Below are 26,522 nucleotides of genomic sequence, written 5' to 3' on the forward strand. Positions count from 1 at the left end.
TCTCATATACATTGAGCCATAATGGGGTCATTCCCTCCATTACTCTGAAGCCCCATTCAAAGGGTTTAACTGCTCGCACCTCCAGGGTAACCAAATCTCACCTATCCACACAAAGACATGCCACACACTGGGCATCTTTTAGAGACGGTGTGACCTCAGGCGCGACCCCCTCCACGCCCTGCTGATGACCCCTCCCCCCTCTTTCCTCCTTCCCCAGAGTGCGACCATGCCTTTGGCCTCCAAAAGGTCAAAGCGCACAAGCCGTCACCAAAATCCTCTGGTGACGTCTTCCTTCATTAGACCAGTTTGCCTAATTCTTACAGGGGAGTTAAACAGGGAAAGCTTTGTCGTGAAACGTTTAAGGAGCTAAGAAAAAAAGAGCGGCGTTTTACCGCTGAAGGCAATTTTCAGACATTGTATGCTGCGACAATGGATGTACATTGTATACCTTTAACAAGCTAATAAATCAATCCTTCTTTGAAAAGAAAAGACTGTTAAATTATATATATAACTCATTCATCATTCCAGGGATGACGGGTGTGATCACAGTAAACTGAGTAACATATTGCACAGTAAAGTCAACACTGTATCTGTATATATGGAGTTACGTTACAGGGCCTTAGACCAAGTCGGCGGCCTTTTATTCACCATTGAGTTTTAATTTTGCATTATAATAGTGCTAATAGTGGCGTCGCAGCTAGATGGCATCATTAGCAGATTTAAAAAGTACTTCAGAGACACATGGGAGAATAAAAGCAGAGATGGGGGACAGAGTTGTTTGTATTATTTGTGAGGCTCAATCATCTGGAGATTTAAAAAATAAAAAGCTAGTAGCACTTTGCAGCTAATATACAGCAAACAAGAATGGCAGAAAATTGGGGAGAGGACGAGATCAACCAGCATGCAACAGGGTAGGTAAAGGATGACCTTTACCTCGACCGTGATGAAGTTGACGTCACTTAAACGTCAGCCATGTTGGATGAGAAAAATCTCACTGTGCGTTTGGTCTCAATGGTTAGCTGCAGCTTGGCCCTCCAGACATATCCATCACTGATATGACGGATGCATTTGTGACATCCTCGAGGGAATGCTGAATACCACGGACCATTAGAGCTACAGAACAATGACTGAGGGAGTCACCAGCGAGAAAAAAACAAATAAAATGTCTGACAGATGAGTACGGGCGAAAACAGGAGGAAAAGGGGGCGGCTCTCTGCTTCCGTGCCTCGGTCCGACCGGTTTCCTGCCTCGCGCTGCCAGCTTTCCAGTGTTTGTGGTCCAGTACAGTAAACGCTGCCTCATGAACCATCCCTCATGAATGTACACAAGCCGGCCACACAGGTGAAGGTGATACCGCGAGCCAGCTGGCCCTCGCCAGGATTAGCGGGGCTTAAGTGTACCGGAGGCAAGGGGATCGCCAAACACAGCGCTTGACAGTGAGGAGACAATGGCTGCTCATAAACCAGAGCTGACGGGGACTGAGTGGGCTTTTACCGGATCAGACGCTAATGGTGAAGACAGGCTCTTGTATTGATTAACTATTGTTGTAATAGGCTCTGAGGAGAGAGCGCCACTTTTAACAGAGCGGCTGATATGCCATAGCAGCACACACACACAGATGAAGAGAATAAGTATTTTCAGGGTAGGTTTAAGGGATACAGTACCGTGATCGGACACGCAGGGAGAGATGGCGGATGTGAGCATGTTGAGCGATGGACTCGGGTCTATGATCCATGAAGACGGAGACCCAGAACATCCTTCAGACTGATCCTGCAGGGAAACAGAGGACAGAACAAACAAACTCAGCCTCTTATTAGTTATTACAAGGAAGGGATATTCATTTTCTACATAGATAACTTACAAATATTTCATTTTGGACAGCTTTGATTGACTTCCTCTCAATAGCAACGGTGTCTGAGATTAGGTGTAGGTGTGTGTGCGTGTATTGTGGGTTTGTGTGTCCAACTATTTCCAACGAGTCTTGCCTGGCAAACTGTTCCTCAAAAACTCCAGACACTCAATGTTGCAGATTATTGAAGCTGTCGCAAATAGAAAAAACAGCCTCTCAATTCTCCCCGACTCCAAAAAAACACACCACTGTTTTATCACTCTCTCTCCTCCGTGAATAATCCAGTGTGTGGATACTTGCATTATGCAAATGTCCGCATGAATCCCGCTCTGAGCACTCCAGCTCGTCATTGTGGTTTGGCATAATTGCAGGGGGCTTACGAGTCTCATTCATGCTTTTTTTTTTTCTTCGGGGCCCCTCTCTCTCATTCGTCATAAAGGGGGAGATTAATCGTAGATCACGTGGAGCACCTGCGTCCATTCCGCTGCAGCCCAGCGTGCGCGAGCCCCGTTTACCCCCCTGACCTCTCAACCCCCGTCTGATCCTGGCGGTGGTGCATCCTCTGAAAGAATCCCACCGTGTCGGGCGTTTAGCCAAGCGGCCCCCCCTGCGCGGAGCAATGAGCTGGTGTAAAAGCCTGCCTGTCCTGTACAGTCCGACCTCCCCCCTCCTCCTGCAAGCCCGTGACTGATTAACCACACACCTGCTGCACGCCGCGTGCCCTCTGTTATATTGTGTCTCAATTATCAACAACAATTCGGCTCTTCTAACTGGGATGACAGCTATAAATGCATGCCAGTTCAAGTCTGTAAAAAAAAGGGGTCTTTGTGTAGGCCGGTGACTGTTTGCGCCAGGTTTTGGGGGTTATTGTCCGATAGGAGCTGCATGTCGGCGGTCTAGTGTTTGCTCACAACAAGGCGCAGGCCCGCTTTTGGAGGAAAATGTGATAGATTGACGCAGGAGGAGGGAGGGGGAGCGAGTGAAAGGCGGCGTACCAAAGGGGGCAGCGGCACTCACCGATTTGTTGTCCTGGACTTTCCCTGCAGAGTCACACCTTTCAGAGATGCCGCCAGCTGTGAGGGGCCTCAAACCACCTGACAAAAACCACACAAGACACAGCGTCAGGCTAAAAGGAGAGAGGAAGCGAGTGTGTGTTTGCAGTGGGCAGACGTGTGCACCCGTGCATGTGTGTACATAAGTGTTAGCCTCCAGCGCGCACTTACCTGCACTTGTCCATTGTACTTGAGTGTGTGTGCACAGATATGAGTAATGTTGTGTATTAGTTCCAATTATGTCTCTTAACCTCTGAGCAAATAATGGCAATAAATAGGCCGACAAAACCCTGGTGGAGCACCTGTCTACAGGAGCGTGCCAGGTGCAAACATTGTTCTGGAGACACTGAGGGAGGAAAGACAAGCTTCCATTAAACTCAGACAGATTTTCTCTTGTGGTAAACATTGCTGGCACAGAAGCAGAAGTACCAAAAAACAAAAGCACCACAGTTATCATATTCTTTTTTTATTGTTTTATAGTATAGTGAAGGTTCTTGAACCATATTAGCTTGCAATAAGTGTCATCCGACACATCTGTTCTGACCACACAATGGAAGGAGCTGCCTCTTAGAGCGGGCGAGACACGACATCTCAAACAATCTCAAAAGGCATTGATGGTGCTGTGCTTGTTTGTGCAAACAAAAAGTGACAGAAGAAGCTGTGCAAAGAATGATAAAAGGAGCCCAAGATACTTTCTTTCTTTCTTACTTCTGCACACCTGGCCAGCGATCGCCACAACTGTAGAAGTGCCGCCCCTTTTCGCTCTGTACTCCAATGACAGCAGAGCGAGCTTGGAACCCGGCAGAACATCACCCAACCTTTCCTTTTCCTTTTGTACTTAGATATGCTACGTCGGTTTAAAAGTAACACAACTATGTCAGTCACAATGGACACGTAACACTGTCCATACAAGCAAAACACTAGAGAGCGAACAGCAAACCAAGACAATCTGGTCTAAAGTCGGCTCACCAACATCAGTCGTGTTTGGCCCACCCACCCCTCCGCACATCCTCAGGTAAACACTGTTAGCTCTGTTAGCACGTTTGCGATGTTAGCTACGAGCACCTGGCTGAGGGGTCGCCATGTTGAGAGCCGTTGAGAGGCAATAAAATATTCCCCATCTCTTATTATGCACCTTTAAAAGAGAAAGGCAGTTGGTTGCCTCAACTTTGGGACATTGGGGGCGTGTCATATTGTAATAGAGGCAAACAATCTCAACGACATACATCTCAATACCTGGACAAAAAAAAACCAACCTCTCTGCCTGCCACTAAAGTTAAACTTGGAAGATGTTCTTTTATAATTTGCTTGAACTGAACCTTTAAACGTCTGTGATGTTTATCTCCCTCCCCGATCCGTTATCAGACTATAAACAACAGGCGCTAGACTGAATGGCTTGTCTGCACACCCTCTTATCCATTGTTATGCATGCAGTGCTCGATTCTAAGTGTCTCCAGCTATCTTAGTCGGACTTTCCCGGGTTAATGATCTACTCTAGCGGTTTGATCTTTATTAATATGGCACGTCCCGATATCACTATGAACCTTTCCCTCTGAGCTGCCACGCCTTTGGTGGGGAAAAGCAGTTAAGAGCTTGCAGCGGCACGCCAGGGAGCAGATGAGAGGCGGTATCGCTGCTCGTTAAAAAGGAAAGCCGCTCGACGCCATAAACGCATCGCTTGCGCTAAAAGCCGTCCGCGGACGGAGAAAACACACCTACGGTGATTTTCCCGCTGTTTCGTCATGTGTGTGTTTTAACCTCACACACGCACACACACACACACACACACACACACCTGTTTGACTGCTCCCTGTTATTAAAGTGACGGTTTTTGCTTATCAAATGATCTCATTCAAACTGTCAGAGCTGTTCTACTAAGTGAACTGAGATTGCTTGTCAGACACAATGGACTTTGTAAATACACTCATACAATAATAAGAAACAATCACAAGCAATGATTTTCACATGACCACAAATCACAGATACTTTTGGAGAATCTTTGACGGAATTAAGAAGTTTAAAAAGTCAGAAAGGAAACTTGATGTTGACTCACTTGGAGGGTGAACTTCCTCTTTCTGGCTCCTGGCATTAATAACCACATCAACTATGTCTGGATGTTTTTGCTGGATTGTGTTAATCATGGTATTAAACTGTGTGTATCTTTCCCTCAATATCTAAGTCTTAACAGTAAACATTTTGTCTTACTGAGGAAATGGACATTGCTTCTGCATGGAGAAGCTTTGTTTTTCTAAAATGTGGAGCGGGAATTTCCTTTGACAAAATGATATTAGTTTTTTCCTCACAGCAGGTTAAATGCACCTAAAAAAATCTAGTTCGTGGACTATGAGTTAGGTTTCCAATGAATCATCACGCTCGAAATAGTGGCTTTGCTGGAATTCATTGCTAGTTCATCAAAATGGGCTTTCATTTAAACATTACTATTGCTTTACACATATGTATGAATACCTTCTGGACCATACTGCATCCTGAGATCAGACCAGTCCTGCATCGGCGAGAGCTCCTCTTCCGGACCGAAGAGACTCGGCATGTTCTCGGGCTGCGGCCGGTCCAGGAGGAGCAGCTGGACCCGGGACAGGGAGCCCAGATTGCCGGAATCACAGCCCACCGTCAGCGCCGCCAGGCCGGGAGACAGCTCTGCGGGGGTAGACGACAAAGTCTGAAAACGCACGCGAAAAAATAACCGTTGCACTTAAAAAATTAACGACGGGACTTTTGTCAAACGAGTTTTCTTTTGCAAAGGCGAATCATTTGGATATCTAAACAGACCAGAGACTCGTCTGCAAAAGCAGCTGTGAACAATAAGCAGACAAACAAGTCACTGCATCTCAATTTAGACAAAATTAAACCATCCACTTATCTTCTTCTTATCTTCTGAGGGATACCGAGGCCGACCCGAGCCAGAGGAGATGTATAGTGTTTAGTGTGTTTAGTGCCAGTTGGATGCACCGGAAAGCCTCCTGATGAAATGCTCTTCCCTCCTCAACTGACTTCTTCTCTCTTTTCTTCTCCTCTGAACTAACTCTACGTGTCTAACCACCTTCCACCCGACGGGGGAAACTCCTTTTGCACTAGTTTAAAAGTTTATGCATCACCAAAGTTATTGCAATTCACCCCGGGGATGGAATGTGGATGCGTTTGCCCAAATTCCATGGCGATCCATTAAAAAAAACACAAATGGAGGAAAACTGAATGTGAATAACTGAAGTATGGAGGATTTAGCCGCTTGGAACAATAAATATCTGTCCAAAAATGTAACGCAATCCATCTAAAAGTTATGGAGATGTGTCAATTCAGACTGAACTCTTGTTGTACATTGTGAACATGTCCTAAAAGATTAGAACACACTTAAATATCCTGCGTATAAGTACATCAACAACCGTTGACCTTGAGAAGATAATGACTCACAATGACTTGTTGAACTGGATTCCACAGAACCCAAAAACTCCCTTCGGCCCGGAGCAACCCGCAACCCACTCCCCACCCTCCCACCCCAAGGGCTCCAAAGTTCTCATCGTCACAGCCAATTAAATGCGGATCAGTGGCGGCGTGGCTCGGTGCCTATGCAAATCTTCAGCCCACGCTGGCTGGGTGGGGATTTCACACAACACGCTCTGCTACAGGTACCCCACTAAACACACACACACACACACGTACGTTTCAGTTGGGAAGTCTCACACATGTCTCCGTCTGTGTGCTGACGTGTGGGGAAAGTAATCCCTTCAGGTGCGGAGAGAGGAACTGTTGCCCGGGCTGATAAGTTAAGGAGTCGTTGAGAGGAAATCCCTGGGATAACTGCGAGCGTAACGTAATGTGGCGGGACACACTTTCAGTTAGGCCGGGGTATTAGTCCATCATTAGCCGAAAGTAGCCGGGAGATTGAAAGACACTCTGCAAACACAAGGGGGGCAGATAACAAATGAGTAATCTTGTGATTACGGTGTTGGACGCACTGGTTACCACCCAATCGGGGGGAGAAAGACAGCGGGCACACTTCTTATTCAAATGCTTTACACTCTGGACAGATTAAGTTTATTTGTTTCATCGAGTTAAACACCTGCACTAGAAAGATATCCGGACTACTTGTTACTATCTTCCTGTTGCAGAAACAATCCCTCAAGTCTCTGCCGGGTCCTTTCTCAGACCTCCTATCTCATCTTATCTTATCCTGACCATGTGGCAGATCCATGCCTCCATGTAGCAACATACGTTCATCAAATAAAAAATGAATCGTCTTTACCCATTACTACATGGACCAGCACCATTAAAACACCCTCCCAGTGTTTAAAAAGCCCTATTTTGACTTCAGGAGGTCTTTGCCATCCTAGTTTAGGGACTAGATCGCAATAAGATAAGATGAGAAAAAAGAAAGAAAGATGTTTCTGTTGTACCAAAAATCTTAAACGTCATCCTGAACTGAGGATTTCAGTAATGAGGTCACAGAGCCAGGTCTCACTTCCTTTAATTAACTTTTTTCAAATCTTTTAAGGTCTCTGGATGCTGGACATTTGGGGGGAAAAATCAGCATTTTAATATGTTCCTTTCGAAGCGGTGCTAACTCTGCAGATAAAAATGATTTAGCTTCGTTATTGTAATTACACATTATCTGATTTATCTGCCTGTTACTGTCTTTTTGACTATTTTGTACTTCCTGCCAGCAGAAGCAGGGCCCCCGGGTCCCTAAACGCATCTGAAGATGAAATATTCTTCTCATTTTCAGGCCCTTTGTGATGGAGGCTGATAACACGTCTCTGCTCGGCGGAGCGTTAAATCTGCCGCGTTCTATACAAATGTAAATGCTGCTTCGTGTCCGTCTCTGATAAAAATCAGTCTGCGAGCATTAGCTCGCATTTTGGGCTCGAGCCCCGGGTTGATTTTTATCACGCTGCGGTAGCCATGGCAGCAGTCGCCCCCTGATCCCTCCACATCCTCGGGGGCGAAGGTCGCCGGGGTCAGATGGAGGTTTGGGTCAAGCAAGCAGGTTAAACACCTTGTCGGGGGGATTAGCGGGCTACGAGGGAGGTGGAGGAGGTCTTCATTGGCTAATGTCTCTCTCAGCAGCTCACTGAACCACCTCCAGCACACACACACACTTTTTTACACATGGTATCTATCACAGGCGTGCACACACACATCGCGTTTACTCTGCTTTTGTTGGGCAACATTTGCCGACACAAAGACCTGACGCAGTGAGCGCTCAGATAAGCCCTTCCCCGTCTGTCACAAGGGAGAGACGCGTCTAATTGGGACATTTACTGGGAGACATGAAGAGATGGAAGCAAACAACTGAAGCACGACACGATGGTGGCAGTTATAACATCCCATAATTATGGATTATTATACTGACGGAAAGGTTACCAGCTAACTGTCTAAGCCTCGATGTACTCAAGCCAATATGTGAATCTATTTAAACAGGATCAACAGCGCATTTATAATGTATATCTCATAACGGAGAGCTGCAGGAAGTCAACAGGTCTTTGGTTCAACGCCTGACATAAAGTCTGTAGGTTCACACAAACGAAGGAGATTTTCAAGTTTTGTTTTACGACAAAAAAATACGTCCACTCCTGTGAGGTTTGAAGCTTTTCCGTGTCTTTAAAAAGGTTGTTGGCAACAAGTGAGACGGCCTTCGCAGCCTCGTCGTGTTTAAACTTGCCCTCCAGCAAACTAGTCTCCCTCCAACTCTCCAACTGGTGGATCCGTTTCATCCGGGTCCGCCGAGAGGAAACGCAACAGTCTGAGAGATGCACGCAGAATCAGATTACAAGTCGGGTGCCGAGTGGTTTATGATACTTCCACGTTTTGTTCAGCAAGATGATCTTCACAATGGTGGAACTCCACCACGTGTCTTTGCCACAGAGCTTAATTTCTGCAATAAACAAGCTATTTTTTGTGTACCATGAAACTGTGGGACATTTTCACCATTGTGTGACATTTCATAGAAAAAATAATTGATGAAATATTAGGGAACAAGACTAAGAGTCTTTGAGCAAAATGCTAGCACGCTGATGTTCAGTAGGTAGTTCTATAGCACCTTTAAAAACAAAGTTTACAAAATGCTCTACAGAGAAGCCAAGCATACCATGAAGGCAATGCATAAACTAAACCAATCCAATAACCAAAAACAGCAAATGGAATAGAAAACAAATGAATAATCAAATTAAACAGCGGAACACAAGTGCATTAAGAGGTCAGACACTTGACTAAAGCACAGTAAAAGCACAGCTGAGGCTGCTGGGAACGTCGTTCGATTTTGGACATGTTTAAATTGTAGTGTGTGTGTGTGTGTGTACCTGTGTCGGGTGACGGGCAGTCGGATGAGTCCGAGACTCGGTCCAGAGACCGGCAGGAAGGAGACCGAGGGGCGATGGCCTCCAGCTCGTCAAACACGTGAGAGCGACTGCAGCTGAGCTCCGAGTAGCGCGACGCCGCGGAGCCACAGCGGCCTGAAAACAGCACAGAGTGGGAGTGTATGAGCCGATGATGAGGACTAGATGATACTTTAATGACACGTGGGCACAGTGGCTTGATTCATAAGTGAATAACAGGAGTATGAACAATACACAGCCTGCAAAGTCAAAGTCACATTATCTTGTGAAAGAAAGGTAAGAGATCTTTTTGAATTAGTAAGATATTAAAAATATGTATCATTCAGACCTGACAATAAAGATATATTTTTTACATTTTGGGGAAATGCACACAGATGAAAAGATCCATGTCACTCTCAGATAACACAGTAGTCTCATTCTTTTCATCTTAAAGCAAGAAAGCGAGGAACATTTTTCCAAAATGTCAAACTATTCCTGTCAGAGAAAACAAGATGACTCATTATTTCAGACTAACATGGGGTCTTTTGCTTAACACATTGGCAGATTTGTCTTTTGGGAGAAGATTCTCCCAAACTTAAAGCTGAATACAATATTAATAATAACTAAGTAAACCTCAGGGATGAAGATTTGCATTGATGACCGTCAAATAAGTAAACACCAAGGAAGCCGACAGCTAGAGGAAAAAGCTCCTGGAGGACATTGTTGTGGATTTAGTTTAAGCCTGTCCCTTCCAGGTTTTTACACTCTGACAAGTGGAAGACTCTCAACACGAGCGCTGGACCTCCATGAGTGAAGACCCTCGGGGCGGAGCGTGAAGGTCTGAGCGCTACAGTCAGGACCTTTGGGGGTTTGCGAAAGTAGCCTCGTCTCACCTTCAATAAACAAAACGCGGGCCAGAAAAGCGCTTCCTCTTAAGCTCTAATTACCAAAGACCTCACTCAAAAGAGCCGTTGAAACTGTCAAGCTAATCACTAATTACTTATCTCCTCTCAAAACCATCAAAACCAAACTGTTTTCGCCCTGCCTGGTTTAGAAATCAAGAGGATTAGCGGGAAGAGAAACTGTTTCACCGGGCGGTGTGTTTTGTCGCGGCCCCTGAAAGAGGCTTGTCGAGGCTTTTCTCACATTAGAAATGCAGAACAGCTTGGCCCCGGGACAAAAGGATAATATATACAGAGCCTTCTAGAAAAGGAAAAAGGAAACTCAGCTCCTTGGTGTCTGCCCACATGGACAAGTTTAAATGTACACATGAAGCCACCCTCACCCAGTCAAGTACGCGAACAACGGCACGCACACACCGCTGCACTATTGTGCACTTGAGCGGTCCGGCGCTCCGCTCACGGCGACAATGGAGGGACTTGACTCGACACTTCAAAGCATATTGCTGCCGTCAACTCGGCTGTCATTCTCGGCAGACAGCGGAGGGCTGCACTGAGTCGGGGTGAGTTTTTTCGGGGAGGTTAAAGGTGGCGGTGGCGGTGGAAAGGGAAGGGAGGGGGGGAGTCGGTGAGTTAGACGGAGACAAGGCCTTCTCTGTGTGCCTCTTTTCCTGGTCGCAGTGGCCAGAGTGGAGAGGCCGGGACGGAACGGGGGACAGTGGCCCGCTTCATTGTCAAGGACAGTTACACTCTGGACATGTTGCTCAAAGCGGGTCAGCTCAGGGTCACGCTGTGGACTGTAGGGGTCTGGAAAAAAAACATGCGTGGGGTCAAAAAGGGACGGCAGAGATGAGAAGTCTCCCATCAGCAATATACACTAAGTATACCTCACGTGGTTGAATGTAATCTGATTCTGCTGTTGCAGAAACAGGCTCATCTACTAATACTTTTCTCAGAAACATCTTCCACAGGTCAATTTGGGCCTTATTTCTCGCTAAGACGAGTTGGGGGAAGTTGCAAGACACCTAAAGATGTTTTTTTTCAAGTGTACATTAAAACAAGACTTACTTGCTTTATGCACAAGGACAGCAGGAAAATACATGTTACAAAAACATTTCAATATGATTGAGGACAACATTTACAGTCCTCATTCTGTGCAAAAAGATGTTAAAGCCAAACTCTTCCCTGGCAAAACAGAAATACAGGGGGCGAAGCGATTGGCTTGTTCTGAACATGCACATGCTGCAAACACCTGCACCCCCCTGAAGGTGCACTGCACTGATGACCTCTGACTGTCTTTGCAATGCTGTCTGTCCAAAATATGGGCCTTGAATTAATCCCCAAGATAGACAATCCCTGGTGTCTAGTTCACCTGTGCATGTTGTAGCTGTTTGCTGTGCACAGATTACTTCCCACTGACTTATCTGAAAAGTAGACCCAAGTTGCAATAAACCAGAATCGTCCTTTAAGCTTTACACGCTGCCACATTGAGCTCGAACTGCCTCCATCTGCAGGGAAATAAATGAACCAGTGACACTCGCTCTGTGTCCGCCGTGAAGAGAACAGCGTGGGCCCCCCCTCCTTCCCTCCCGCCGTACAGCACCACACAGAGAACAGTCGATGTCTCGGATAGAAAAGAGTAAAATCCCTACACAATTTCCACATTGTTTGCTTTCTTTCATAACGTTGCAGGAGGAGTCAGATGTCAGTGGCCCCGTTCTTTATTCCCATTGGGGACGGTAAATTAGCGTCCGCAGGAAAGCCGCGGAGGTATTCTATTGTGGCGCGCCTCCTCAGTGTTGTGCCTTCAGCGAGCGGTGGTCAGTGTGGATTTATGACCATCGGCCTCACGTCTCTCTCTCTCTCTCTCTCTCTCCCTCTCTCTCTTTCTCTCAGAGCCCAGAGAATGGCGAAGGCACGGGGGGAGCCGAGGCCGAGAGGCACGGCACACGAGGTAGGCACCCCTGCTTCTATTGTTCGGGGCCTCACGCCTTTGAAGAGGGAATCAAACGGTACCAGCTTTTCATCAAAAGCCCTCCTTTCTTTCGCTGATTTAGAAGAAAAAGAAAAGCTTTCTGCGTTATTTATTACGCGGGTGGGAGTGGGGGGGGAAACAGGCCTGACAGCAAAGCTTTCACAATGTGTTGACGGGGCAGGAGCATCATAACGCCTCACTATGGAAGCAGGCTTTGAATTCTCTGTGTCTGGCCAGGCCTCTTTGTGTATGGAGTGGATGTCAGCCATGTTCGGGAACAATCTGGACCCTAAGAACACGGGCTAGGAGCGCCACGCCGGGCGGCGGGGGGAGGAGGCTGTGAACGAGACATATGTGGCCGGCGGAGCTCATTTCTCACCTCTGACAGGGGAGATGGGAGGCAGGACAGACCAGCGGAGAGACTCCAGCCGAGTCGCTGATGAAGGGGTCAGCTTTGGCGTTGACCCCGAGGAGCCGGGAGCGGTCGTCTGTGGACTCGGGCAGGAAGACCAAGTGGCGGAGGGGAAAGCGAGGGCCTGATCGGAGGCCAAGGACGGGGGGAGGCCAGGATCTAAAGAGGCATCTAGTTGGAGATTCATTAATATTCTAGCGCTTTCACTGGTGCTCAGCGGTTTATCCGGTTGAGGTAGGACAGCTGACTTTAAGAGAGGCGGGAGGGGTTCGGTTTGAGGTCCATAAGGTAGAGGGGTGGCCGTATTTGTGGGTGATTGGTGAGGGTTGGATCCAGCCAGAGGGTAAGAAGCCAAAGGTGATGTCATCGGCGAGAAACGAACGCCTTCTTCTGGGTCCAAGTCTCCAAAATCAGCTGCAAAACCACAGAGAGAAATTAAAAAAAGAGAGAGAGAAATTGTCGCTTCATTTAACACAATCATTAAGTTTTAAAAGCATATCTGAAAGATGGCTGCAGCGAATCTTTTTACGCCGTCACGGGAGAGGTTTTACCACCAGACTGGAAACCACTACGGCCGCTAGCAAGGTCAGTGCTGCGGCTGAACAGGCTTGACGGTGGACGGCTAAAATCTGAGAGAGAGCCGCGTGAGATGGTGGAGGCCGGCGGCGATGGCGACAGCGGCAGCGGCGAGGGTTCTGGCCCCGTCGGCTGTGGACACAGCTTCCGACCCGACTCCGGATTGGACACCAGAGGAGGTTGTGGTGCGCTCTCCCTCTCCTGCATTTGGACTTCCCCCTCCTGGGCAGGTTGATCGTAGGAGGGAGACGCCGGCGCCGTGTTCGGCCCGCGTTGCCGCCTCTCAAAGTCGCTGTGACGGGTGTTTTGCCGAGGAGACGCTGGATTCGGTAGAGCAGCAGAGAGCGGAAGACAGGGAACAACAACTGCAGAGCGACTTCCTGCCGTCTGCACAGCATTTATTCTTCTGTCTTTATTGAGATGGAAGTAACCTTCAAGAAAGACAACAACAAAACACATTTCAGTCAGAGAGTTTCTCTAAAACATATATGTTAAATATTGGTTTGGGGAAAATGCTTTTAAGAAAAGATGTCATTGATAATTCTAAAAGCCGCTTTTTCTCGTTGCTTTTCAACGGCCGACATGGTGAAAGGTCAGTTTTTCTTTTAACTGCCAGGGTCTGCTAGTGACACTTTCATTCCCACTTGGCTCAGTCCTGAGCAAACGTTTGGGTTCCCTGCTGTGCGGGTCGACCTGCGAACAAAAGCAGCGAGAAATCGCCCGGCTGGAGCAGCTGCCTGTTTCCAAACTCAATATTCACAACAGTAATCAGACCTGCAAGAAGGAGGGGGGGGTTTAAATGCAGAATATCTGTGGCAGTTACAGGTGTCCGAAAGCAAGTGTTTAAGGAATATCAGTGGAAGTGGTTCCAATGATGTGTTTAGTTATTTTTTATCCCATCAGATATGGAGAAATGTTTTGAAGAGTTAAATTAGTGACCCAGACAAATGGTTAGGCCATATTCTTATCAACTGAATGCAAATCCAACTGTTCTGATTTTAAAAAAGTTAACTTTTGGTTCACTTAAATTATGCATTTATTGAATCCCAACTCGTGCATCATAATAGGTATCGTAACGCCAAATTGTTGCTAATACGTGATAAATACATATTTCACATATTTTCATATAAGTGAAGCCTTTATAACATTGTATAATCTAAAATACTTATTTATATTGTTTTACTAAAACAACAGAAGACCAGAGGCACATCTTATATACAATAGACGTCGGATTGATGATCAAATCCATTAAAAAAAAGGTTCTTTGTGTCAGTCAAATTTGGAAAAAAGCCGCACAACTGAAATTATAATATTTACTCTAAGATGCGGCAAACTTTTCATTATTGCTGAAACTCGATTGTTTCCCAGTTAATTGATACACTTACGTATTGTATAAAAAAATATCAGACGACAATATACTCTGCCAAAGAGAGTTAAATGGCTTGTTGTGTCTGAAAGCAATGTTTGCCTTTGAGCCGCTGGAACAAGCGTTTCTTTAGTCTCTACAGACACAGCTCAATTCATTTCTAAAGCACTTGTAGCACTGTTTTATGCATCCATCTCTCTTCCCGCAACACCCATTATCTCCCATTCTCCAAATCCTCTTTTATTCTTCTGAACATTTCCTTTCATCACTCTGAGATTCTCTTCCACAAACATCAACTCCATCCAGCCCCGCCCATTTCCCTTTCGCCTCCTCCTTTCTTCCCCCTTTGCCTTAGCACACCCCTTCCTTTCTCTCTTCTGCGATTTTTTTGTTGACCGCTGAGAGAGTGTGAGTGTGAGTGTGTGTGTAAGATGGGGGGGTGGAGGGTGTCAGACAATCTGCTCTTGTTTCCTGGGGGTCTGCCGCCAAGAGGAGTCAGCACAGGGGAATAAAGAGAACACATTGGAGAGCACATTTCAGCACTGCCTCCTCTTACAATGCCTGCCATTCCCATCTGTTACACACACACACACACACACACACACACACACACACCAGTGTACGTGAACTGGTGCGTGTGTGTGTGTGTTGTGCATGTAAGTGACATGTGTTGGAGTGTAAAGCCACAGCGCAGGGCCCAGCACGTTTCTTCAGGGAGCAGGGTTAAGGGCGATTGTGAGGGAGCAAACCACCATATGGCAGAATAATCAGTATTAGACCCCGGTGCTGAGAAATGCCCCCCTCCTCTGCTATCCACACACACATCGCCAGCATGGTGAAAGCAGTGCCCTGCTGTGGAGCTGAGGTGTGTGATGGGGAAAGAAATGCCTTCACATCAGAGGCCCGGGCTCTGAAAGGAGCGGCAGGTCTCCCGGGCCTGGGGCCTTTCACTCCCCTCAGAAGACCACCAGGAGGGCGGCGCTGTGGGCACTTCCTCCGCTGGAGAGGAGATTTGCACTTAACCAAACAACCACAGAGGGAGATTAAGAGCTAACGACGAGTTTTGGTGGCCTCTACCTCCACTGCTCCAGGAAGGCGGGGTGGGGGGGAGAAAAGGCGAGAAAAAATTGTTAATGAGCAGCGCTGCCGAAGTCAAAAGAGCTAGTGCCCCTCATCCTGTTGGGGCTGCGAGGTGTGAAAGCGCCAGGTGTTTTGTCCATAAGCCTCACCGTCCAGCGTCTGTGCCGTCGGGGCGGCGAAAGTGTGCGTTTTTGCCGTCTTCTCCCGAGACGGAGGCAGAGGTCTGGACTTGGAGCTCAGGAAACGAGGCGGTTCGAGGTCCTTGGGACGAGCTTTCATGTGGGACAGGAACCGTGGACACAATAAGGGACGAGGGTTTGGACGACTGTGGGCCTGGAAGAGAAGAAAAGCTCTCAGTAAAGTGCAAAATAAAAGGCCGGAACCTAAACACTTGATTGGATGAACCTACTGTCAATCAAAACTCTTGACAAAGTGAGTTGTTAGACATGAAGAAAAGCTCCCAAAGAGTTCAGTTCTTAAATTTCTTTCCTACTTGGAATGATCTTGAATAAACAAATGAGATTGCATTAACTTTTTTTCTTTTTTTTCCCTGTACAAATAAATAAACGAGTATCGTTTTCCAAATGTACACTATTTTATTCTTCATTTTAACACTTTGTGGTGATAGACAATATGTGTCCTATTTGTCAGGTCACTCAGAAACATATGTGTCCCATGCTACTACAAAATAAAAGCCTGAATGAGAATCCCTGCTGTGCAGTTTGTGGAGCAGAATTCAAATGAAACATGGCACCACCGCTGCCCCCTTGTGTTGCTGAAAGGGATCACACAGACCTCGTCTTCATCACACGTTAGTCTCTCCTCACTTACACCCACAACCTTCCTCCTCCTCAAAATGAAAAGGGAGGAGGGAGAGAATTATCTCAAGGATGATGAAACTCTTTAGAGTACACGGTCATGACAGAAGGCGGGGGACGGTCAATATTGGAAATGCGGAGAGACGGACGATGGCCGGCAGCATGCCAACCAGTGAAAGCCGGCCCGGCTTCCAGCCCCGGTGCCAGTGACTCATTCGGTCCCTCTCTGGCCTTTTCCAGAGCAAACAGTTGTAATAAATAACCCGCAGGCGCAGGGCTTTATTTGACTTGGGTTTGAGCTTCGTCTAAAACAAAGTTCAGCTCCTCACCCTTTTAACACACAATAAAAAAACAAACACAAAATACATCTGTCGGAGTACAATGATGAACCAGGAGAGCTTCAGACGGAGAGAAAAGAGGGGGAGCAAGGGAGGGAGGCCGGTGGGGTCACTGTCTGTGACTCACACAGGGAGGATCAGCTTTTAAATCCCCGCACCAACTCCACTGATTCCCTTTTCTCAGATGTGGAGGCTTTAAAGATTTGCATTCTTGTGATGTAAAAGAGGGAGAAGTGAGGTAGAAACGGCCGAACAAGAGCCGGTGACAGAGGGGGGGAGCCTTCCTCCTCCTCGCTCCTCTTCCTCCCCGACGGCCTCCTCCTTACCTGTCACTCAGGCCCGCGGAAAGGCCCGAGGAGAGGGCTTTGTGAGGCGAGACTCTTCTGATGTCATCAAACTCCTGAAAACCTTCTGCAAAACAGGTCCGGGCACGAGGGCTTCGTCGTCGGCCGGGGTCGATTACAACGTACGCGAAAAGCTCTTTTAATGCAAGCAAATATACAAATACCGTCGGACAAAGCTGCGCGCCATGTTTCTTATCTCACAGAGGACTTGAAGAGAAGTTTACACTTTCACAAAATACTTTTATCTGTGCTTTCTCTTCTATCAAAATTGGTGATTGCATTCCTGAGTTTTCGGCAATAAAACCTTTTATTCTTAACCTCCTGTCACTGATCGTTCTTATTCATTTCTTGCCTTCTGTCGAGCACTTTGAATCCCCTGCTGATTGAAAGCTGATATACACAACAGCTTAGGAGGGCTTTCCGGCACAAGTCCACCTACTTTCAAAGGAACATGGAGAAGGGAGAGAAAAGTCTGAAGAGGTTCAACTCCAGCAACACTTGTAGTATTTGGACCAACGTTTTGGCTCGTGGCTTTAATCAGGTCGAAGAATGAAGTTATTGTATGTACTTTTACAGGGATTATTATTCTCAAGTGATATTATCTAGCCAGTGTGCTTCTTCGAATGATCAGAACTTAACATTATTAAATTCTAAGACATACCATACTTAAATCCAAAAGAGAAAAAAATAAAATCTTATTGCAATACCAACAAAATTCATAGCGTTGTAATATTTCGATTGGGAGACCATCCACTTGATCTGATGTAGTTTAAAGTCAACATGAAGTTGTGCAATTTCAATACAACATGCATCTTCATGGTTACAGTAAACTAATCCTGGTATATTGTGACTTGAGCTTCAAACTAAAATACCGTATTAGCAGAAGGAAGCGTTTCCGTCGCAGACAGGAGGTCAATAGTGCCGTTTCTGTGCACACCCAGAACACGCGTGTGGGCTCCTCTCGGGCCCCTGCAGGCCCCCAGGAAACAGGCTGACCTCCTGGCGTCAGTCAACCCACACGCAGCCAGAACCGGCTAATGTCATTACGGGCCTGTTTGTGGTCAACAGCTCCCTGATTGAGATGTACAAGTAGCACTGCTGGATGAATGTAGGAAGTCTATTAGTTAGTCAGAGTCCCAGATGGCCTCCAGAGGACAGACTTGCGTGTGCTCCTTCACCCCCCCCCTCCCACCACCACCTCTAAACACTCAAGCATACATAACACACATGCACACACACACACACTTAATTACACTGCCTCCGAGTGAACCCTCTGACAGGCGGACGGCTACGAGCAAAGACAGAAGTGTGTCTATGTCCCAGTGTCTGCAGGAACAGAGAATTCTTCACAGAGCTGATGCACAAGAAAGCCAGGCTTAGGCCCTAACAAGGTTAAACCCCTGAAAAAGAGTGACTTTTTAAATCATGGAGATTTGTGTTTCTGCGGGGTGTAATTAGCTTTGCTGCGGGGGGAGGAGGGAGGGGTGGATGAAGGGTCGGGGACGCTGGCGAGGGGGAGGGAGGGCGACGAGAGGCGAAGCGAGGAGGGTGGGGGACAGTGGGACGCATTGTGGAGTCCGGCGGATTCAGGGGAGTAAATCTGATTATCAGCTCGTGTCAGAAGCCAGGCTCAGATACAGCTTAGCATTCAGAGCAACTTTCTACTTTCGATAGTTAGACAATGATCTCCCCCCCCCCCCCTCCTTCCTCTCCTCACCCTCCTCCTCCCTCTGCAGTCCCGAGCAGCAGCTCCAGAGGAACCGGCGACTCTTCCCCCGAATCCGCGACTGAAACAACGCAGGATGACAGAGCCGTGTGCTGCACTGCATCCAGCGCTGGATGAAGTATTCAGACTCGACTTCAAGGGGCGAACTGCACCACATTTTACACATCAAAGTCTCTTTTACAGGGGAGCAGCACTGCATATATATGCATACGCACATTGTGGCTCCAGAGGGAGCTGTTTGAGGGTAAGTCACTTGAGCCGGCGTCGGTTGGGTCTGAAGAGGCTTTTTTTCTTTTAAATCCGGGGGTGTGGAGATGAAAAGAAGAGGCCAGCAAGCTCGAGGCTACACTTGCTGCTATTAGGAATAACACACTCTGACTGGACTGTCGGGCATCATGTTGCATCGTGGGTAATGTAGGCACCAGATTCTGATAAAAAAGGCATGATAAAAACATAATATCTCTGGTACTGTCGGATCCTTTTTTGACCGTCCATCACGAGTCAATGACCACGTTCGCTCTCAACATATCGACATGCTTTAAAGGTCTCGTGGCGGTATGTTGTAATGATATTTCAAGATATTTCATAAACACAGATAACGGACAGTTACTCTGTACAGTCCATCCATCCATCCATTTTCCGCCGCTTATCCGGGGTCGGGTCGCGGTGGCAGCACACCCAGCAGACCGACCCAGGCTTCCCTCTCACCCGCAACATTTTCCAACTCATTCTGGGGGACCCCGAGGCGTTCCCGGCCAGCCGGGGAACGCTTATTATATACTCCGTACAGTAAAAAACTTATTTTCCACACAGAATTACAATAAACTTAAGGTAAAAAATGTGAATTAGATGTAGGAAAACAAATGTCTAATGTCTTAATTTCCCAGTTTGTGGGTTGGGAAGCAATCCAGACACCTGCATGTATGCACACACACTGAGAAGGTGAGTTTTCAACAATAAGATCTTCAAAAAAAAGGACCAAATGTGTGGTGTTGCTGAGTAATACTATTTCAGACTTCACTCATAGTAAAAAGGAAACATTACTGAAGCCGTAAAAGCAGAAAACACACAGATATCGGTGTTAAGTTGCAGCTCTGCAGCCTCGTTTGTGCGTTCTGACCCGCTCATCGCAGCTCGTGTCAGGGGAGCTTTCGGCGCATGTATAAAGAGCGCCGCCAGGTCAACAGCCTCTCGCCGGCTGTCTGTCAAGTTAGACGGGGGACACGCTTGTTGTAAAAGTTGTGTACGACAAGAGGAGTGGTTTCACCCTGTCACAATGCCGTCGCCCTTTACTAGACAAGGTTAGAGGGTGGCAGAGGGGTGATGCCAGGCCCCCGAGGAACTCGCCTGAAGGCCATCGAGGATGTAAATGAGGCTGTGAGAGGACCAGCGAGCGGCTTTGTCTGCCCGACTTTAGTTGTGTGTTTAACCAGAAGACCGAGACAGGAAGCCGGGCCCACGCAACGCTGCTGTCCCCATGGCAACGCCACTGTTAATTGCGGCACGTCCACTCCCAGACTCTTTTCAGCCGAGGGGAGAGGTGGAGACTTTTGAGTGTTGGACGAGAGAAAGAAGACGAGGAGAGAGTGTATGTGTTTGTGTGTGTGTGTGTGTGTGTGTGTGTGTGTGTGTCTGTGTGTGTGTGTGTGTGTTCCTTTTTACTGGTGAGAGCAAAGGCAATATTATTGGGATTTGGTTCAATCATTTTTGGTCTAAATCTTTTGATTTGGGTTTTTTGGACCGCTGCTCATACAAAACCAAAACTTTTAACACGTCACTTTCACTAATTGTCTTACATTTGAAAATGATGAATTGCAAAGAATATCTGACAGACTTGTCAATAACGAACTGACGCTTTGCGTCGGGCTTCGAGGCAGGTCACGTGACACCATGAGGCCCAAAAATACTCTTTCATAGACTTATTTTTGGAAAGAGACGCCTGTAAAACAGTGGATACTTTTTTGTTGTTGAAGTAAAACTTCCTACTATGAAGAGTATGCACTTTCTTAATTCCATAATTACATCTTAGAAGCATTAATATGAAGTCCGATGCAGAGAACTAGGATGGGCCGAGGGATGGGAGGCAGGGTTAAAGCACTTGCTTTATGGGATGCGGAAGATTGCCGGAAAAGCGTTGTTTTTACCGGCTCCAACACTCTCCGGTTCTCTTGTTACACGGTTACAAACCTACATCAGATCTTTCATAACTTACAGAACACTGTGTTTAGTTATTCACTTTGTTTACTGCCATATTTTTCACTGCTTAGTTTACTTTTGTGTACTAGAATAACCACGGCATGTGAGAGCAAGCTTTGGAAAAAAAGTAAGAGACATTTTGGAAAAGGAAGGTGAAAAAAAAGGCCTTTCTTGCTGTTAAGTTGAAATTGTGGACACTCACAGTGTAGTGGCAGAGTCCTCTTTCCCACAAGATGGCCTTGCTGACAAAAGACATATAAATGGGGCTCTGCAGGGAGAGAAGAGAAGAGAGAAAACAAATAAATATAAAAATAAGTACAACAGAAAGAGGGTACAGGTACATGAACACATTGACAAAGAGCTTTATCAGAGTCAGATTGGTCAATCAAAGAGTGCTGCGATGAACTCTGCTTTCAGTGGCTCAATCTCCTGCTCTGTGGGCCCCCGGGACGAGAACAATGCCCGAAGCCTGGCAAAACAAATGTAAAGCCACACAGCGAGAGGGCTCTCCAGAGACATTCAAACACCCCCACCGGTGCATTAATAACCCCTCTGTCTTGCTTATTGAGCTGCTGCAAAACTCTTCCAGTGGTTAGAGAAGGAGGACTCCACAATGGAGTCCGCTCTCCCACGCAGCCGCTCGTCCCAACATCTGCTCGGTTTTACAAAACATCCTTTTTTTTATCTTTAACATGTAGCTGCCTCAGGACAGCGTGGTGGTTTTATGGCGAAGGGTGCATCGGTTTGACCCGAGGAGCAGGGGAGAGGGGGGTGCTGCGTTAACTCATCAATCAACCGGGAGACACATCGCGAGCCGATGCCAAGCAGTCGGCAGAGAGGCTCATCCATCTCTCGCTCTCTCGCTTTCTCTCTCTTTGCGGCTGTCAGAAGTACAGAGTCAGCTCCAGAGTCGGTCCACTCCGGGGGAGCAACAGAGCAGACCCTTCCAGGACTCGCCCTCCCATTCATGGGCTGTAACCCCAGACCAGAGTGGGTGACGGAGGGCAAGAGGGGCTCGCATGGTGAGAGGACAATGGAGCTTGATGTGTGCGTTTCCCCTTTTTTTTTGAAAAACTCTTTGGAGCTCTCTGCCAGCTTGTGCCAGACCCCTCCAAACCCATTCAGGGCTGCCACGAGAGGCGAGCGAGGGCAGCGTCGGGTCTGGCCATCTCGCCGTCCTTTGTGTCAACGGCTTCACTCAGACTATACCTGTTGTATTCAACAAAGCATGTTGCATGTGATTGCGCACATTGTGCCAGAAATATCTCACAAGCTCTCTCCAGCTTTAATAGAAAAGCCTTAATTGCAGCGAAATAATGAATATCCACTAATTTCCAGCTAGTTAATCACGAGGGGGGGAGAGACGTTGTCGTTGCTAATTATGTGCCCAATGTGAAATCAAGTACTTTTTGAGACAGTAGAGGATGAAAGTGGCCGGTAACAACAATGTGGAGGAATAATTTCAGAAAATAAGGCAACGGGTAAAAGCCATAATTTAAATGAATTAGGAAAAAAAAAGTGTACTTTTAAAAAAATGTGTGTGACGAGATAAGATCCAAAACAGCTACTAAAAGGAACTCAATCTCAATAACTTTAAAGACAACTACGAACACAGTGAGGAGCAAAATATCACACATTTGTAAAACCGTGACGAAAAAGCAAACATTAAGTTCTTTGGGGTCGAACCAAAAATACACAACTCAATGGCCTCTTTCTGCCTTTGATGTCATCGTTTGACCCATCATCACAGATACAACACATAATTCCATGTAGGGTTTGTCTAAAGTGATTGCTGCTCCTCTTTTCCTTGTTCAATTAAGATGATGAGATTAGGGAGATTCTTGGCAGATGGGATTTCCACTCTGCTTGTGTTGACGTCGTGTACCCTCCCCTCCCTTCCTTCACTCTCTTTTTCCACACAAACTCCACCTCCAGGAACTTCCTGTCAGAGCCACTGAGCGCCAGAGCGGCGTGGGCTGGCAGGACTCGAGCAGACAGGAAGTGCCGATCCGAGCCGGCAGGGGCACATATGGTCAAACGCGGTCGGTCTTATCAATGATGAGTAAGTGGAACGGGCTGGATCAAATTACCAATTTAGAGCTAATCACCAAAATGGTGACTGGTCTTTGCTTCATCCCCTCTCCCACTCTGCTTTCTCCTCTCCCGGGTGATTCCCGTCGCCATCTGTCCGTCTTCCTCAGGGGAGCCCTTCCTCCTCTCCTGAGCACCACACAGGGGATGTTTTATTAATTCTGTTTCACCTGATTACACCCTGTCTGTGAGTCACGGCACATAAATAGGCATTTAATCAACGTTTAATTAAGGGAGCAGGCATTGAGCACAGAGCAAGGAGCGGAGCTGCATCCCGGTGAGGTCAGCGCCAAGGACACACTGGCACACGCACACACACACATACACGCACACACCTATACACATAAACACACACACAGGATATGAAGAAACAAATCCAGCATGTAAACCTGTGTCGCACTGTAGTGCAGAGCGTTTCACATTCATTACTGTGACGCTGGCTGCGTTCAAGACACCGAGGCCTTTCGAGGACACAACATTGTTGAAAGGTAACTAACGTTACACTTGTCCGCGAGTGCAAACAGTCATATCTTCATCCTTTTAGGGGAGATGATCCGATAGCTAATTATCTAACGTTGGTTCATAGATCCAGCCTTTTGAAAGTGCAGTTCATTGATGCATTTAACTTTAAAATATATTAAAAGCTTTCTGAGATCCACCAACTACAGTCTCACCACGGAGAAACACTGATGTATAGAAATGAGTTCACATTTAAAGCTCTTAAATGTTGAAATATAGTCATTAAATTCCGCTTAAATGAGGCTATGATCATTTTAACTTATTTAAGTCCAGATTTTTTCTGTTTTGTGCTGTTAAAGGCGCAAGCCTCTACTCCATAGAGTCAAATGTCTTGAACCTGCAATAATTATTAGAAAGAAGTTGATATGATGAACGTGTTTGTTGCTTGTTCACAACTTCCAGCAGTAACAGAGCAACATTGTCATCCATTTTCAGTCTGTATTCTGTCCACCTGGCAAATGTGGTGAGAGGGAACCAAAAGAGAAAAGTAAGACTTTGTTTTCACTTTCTCATATTTGTTGATATAAATAATGAGCGAGCAAGTCATTCCTGCTAAGTTAAATTAGTTTGTCCACTTTCACATCCAGACTGTTGAGGTCAGATAGAACGCAGCTACATTAATTTATTATCGAGGTCAGACTCAGCAGCGCTTATGAGAGAATATAACTCTGCTTTCACTCTCGGTGTAAATGCGTTCTGCCGCTGCAGCTCGAGATCAATATACTCAAATCAGCTGCCAGACTTGTCGATAAACCAACTAACTTCGAGACAAAAGAGCGACACAGTTTCTTAAGCGCAGACAAAAACTTTTAAAAGAACACCACAGGAACTGGACAATGCAGCGCAACACAGCTGATGAGGAGATCCAGTTCAGAAAACAATCAAGCACGCGGCCGAGCTATCAATGGCAAACAAAAGGGCGAGTGTGACCACCTCAGCATGGCTTTGGCCAGGTTAGGGGCCGAGACAGAATGGGAGAACGCCCAGATTGAGTAGGAGAAAGCCCCGGGGTCAGCTATAATGAGCCGTGAATGTGAGCATCCGACCAATCCTGTTTAATGGGGTTCATCCCTGGAAAAGGTTTCGGTCCTGCCTCGCACCGGTGTTTCTGTGTGTTCACGTTGGGGTTCGGGTCAGGGGGCTGCAAGGACTCTCTGACCCTGAAATGAGCCCTAGGAGTCAGTGGGGGACCCCCTGTGGGCAGGACAGAGCTCCTTTATGCTTTAATCTGCAAGCAAGGGGGATCAATATGGCAAGTATTGGTGCTGGGATTGTGTGCAGAAGTAAGCGGTCCAGCCATTTGAGATGTCTCACAGGGGGTTGGCGCAGCCTGACAAAAGCACAGCCCGCTGCCACCAGCGGCCACAATAACCTGCGGGACAGTGGCACACCAGCAGCTAACCTACTTAACATTCATTAGTGTCAGAGAGGTGGACAGATGCTCCGGGTCTTACGGATCTTCTCTGTCACGTCCTCTACATGGGGGCTCATTCAGCATCGTTTTGACGTGTCTTTCATTCGGGATATTGCAGTTTGGAGGCCGGTGGTGCTGGCGGCGGCGGCAGGCCGCTCAGCTGTGGGGTTTAGGAAAGAGCTGGGTGGGCGCGGATGGACTCACCCTGCGAGCGCGGAGTGCCGAGCGCGGGCCTCCGGGCCGCCAGACTGGATGCCGGGGCCGAGCCAGAAGACTCCGGGGAAAGTCGAAATCTGGATTTCTGGCAGCTCCGTTTTCCCAGTGAGGCGCTGGGGCTCCTCTTCTCTCGACAGCAGACATTTCCAAGGAGCTCTAGTCGTTCACTTTTCTCATGTTCTTAGTAAAAAAATGTGAACATTTCATCACAGAAATCCTTGGAAAAGTTTATTAACACACCTTCACACTTTGTAGCCGACTGATTTGAGGGGAGGGGATTTCAGCAATGCCTCTCTGTGGGAGGCTAAAAACAAATTTAAAAAGCTTATGTCTGTTAATGATTACAATCCTGCTACACTGGTGCAACTCTCTCATGCATACCGTTTCCTTGGCCACCCAACAAAAAAAAAAAAAAAAGCCCACAAGCAATATTGGCTGGCTACGAATTTGCAGGGGAATAATAACGTTAAACCCTGTGTTCACTCCACGTGCAACACAAAACAACATGGACAACAACAAACCAAAGCTTTCAATTAGGAAGTGAACAGCACTGTAGCCCCACACAGTGACAGAGGCCAGAGCAGAGATCAGGAGCAGCTGGACAGAGAGAGGGCTTTTCAGCCCGACTCCAGACACAACGTGGATCAGGTTCTGGGCTGCTATACAGCAGCATAAATCTCCTGGGCTTAATTACATTACAGGGCATATAGTGGCAAGCTCTGGGGAAACAATGGACCCTATCAATTGCACAAATCAGAGCTCAGTCGAGTGTGTATGTGCTTCTGTGTGTGCAGGTTCGGAACAGCCCTCTATCTGTATCTCCAATCAAAGCTTATTGTCTAGTGAGTGACTTGTGTTTGAGGTTCTTCGGCTTAAGGTTTGCAGTGCAGGAAAACAACTAGTAAATATGCTCTCGGTGTAATATTAACAAGGCTTGTGGGTGAGTGGGTGGAGGAGCCGGTGTTTACCATGGTGACCGGACCAAACACTTAAGAGTGGTGACAACCCCCCCTTACAACACCAGGCCCCACTTCAGCTACAAAAAATATTTTTGAAGTTGTTCTAGTTCCTAAAGAAGCTGCAAAAAAAAAATTGAATTTCTCTAAAACTGACAAAGACATAAAGTATGACCCAACTTGTGACATGTACTAAAGCTTGGGACCTGATCTGAGATCAGCCTCTCTTTGACATCTCCCTTCCTCGAGCACACTCTCTCTCTCCGAGTTCTCCCTCTGTTCGACCCCACGGGGGCTCTGCAGTGCTTTTTGGGTAATCCAGACGCCACAATACGAGTTGCTAAGGCACTGCCAGAAAATGCATTGTGA

The 26,522-nt window shown here is 47.0% G+C and overlaps 1 protein-coding gene across 10 annotated transcripts in view; it reads right to left on the reverse strand.

Annotated features, from left to right (window-relative positions):
• The window catches only part of LOC137791895 (uncharacterized), a 58,957-nt gene that overhangs the window by 23,678 nt on the left and 8,757 nt on the right, over nucleotides 1-26,522 (reverse strand). For 8 of the 10 annotated variants that reach the window (XR_011078053.1, XR_011078051.1, XR_011078052.1 and 5 more), the window contains 8 exons: nucleotides 21,160-21,225; nucleotides 15,685-15,868; nucleotides 13,065-13,520; nucleotides 12,481-12,927; nucleotides 9,213-9,365; nucleotides 5,368-5,556; nucleotides 2,867-2,943; nucleotides 1,665-1,770 (listed from right to left, as the gene is read on the reverse strand). Coding sequence is in view for 2 of the 10 variants with exons in the window: in XM_068587122.1 (XP_068443223.1) it covers nucleotides 1,665-1,770; nucleotides 2,867-2,943; nucleotides 5,368-5,556; nucleotides 9,213-9,365; nucleotides 12,481-12,927; nucleotides 13,065-13,520; nucleotides 15,685-15,868; nucleotides 21,160-21,225 (1,678 nt within the window). In the remaining 8 variants the exon portion in view is untranslated. Of the gene's footprint in view, nucleotides 1-1,664; nucleotides 1,771-2,866; nucleotides 2,944-5,367; nucleotides 5,557-9,212; nucleotides 9,366-12,480; nucleotides 12,928-13,064; nucleotides 13,521-15,684; nucleotides 15,869-21,159; nucleotides 21,226-25,185; nucleotides 25,378-26,522 lie in introns of all 10 variants that reach the window. The other 2 variants (XR_011078055.1, XR_011078054.1) reach the window with 2 other exon arrangements.

This window comes from Clinocottus analis, unplaced genomic scaffold (genome assembly GCF_023055335.1).
Source record: "Clinocottus analis isolate CAN_PGR_092001 unplaced genomic scaffold, fCliAna1.0.p SCAF_20, whole genome shotgun sequence".
Classification (NCBI taxonomy): Eukaryota; Metazoa; Chordata; class Actinopteri; order Perciformes; family Cottidae; genus Clinocottus; species Clinocottus analis.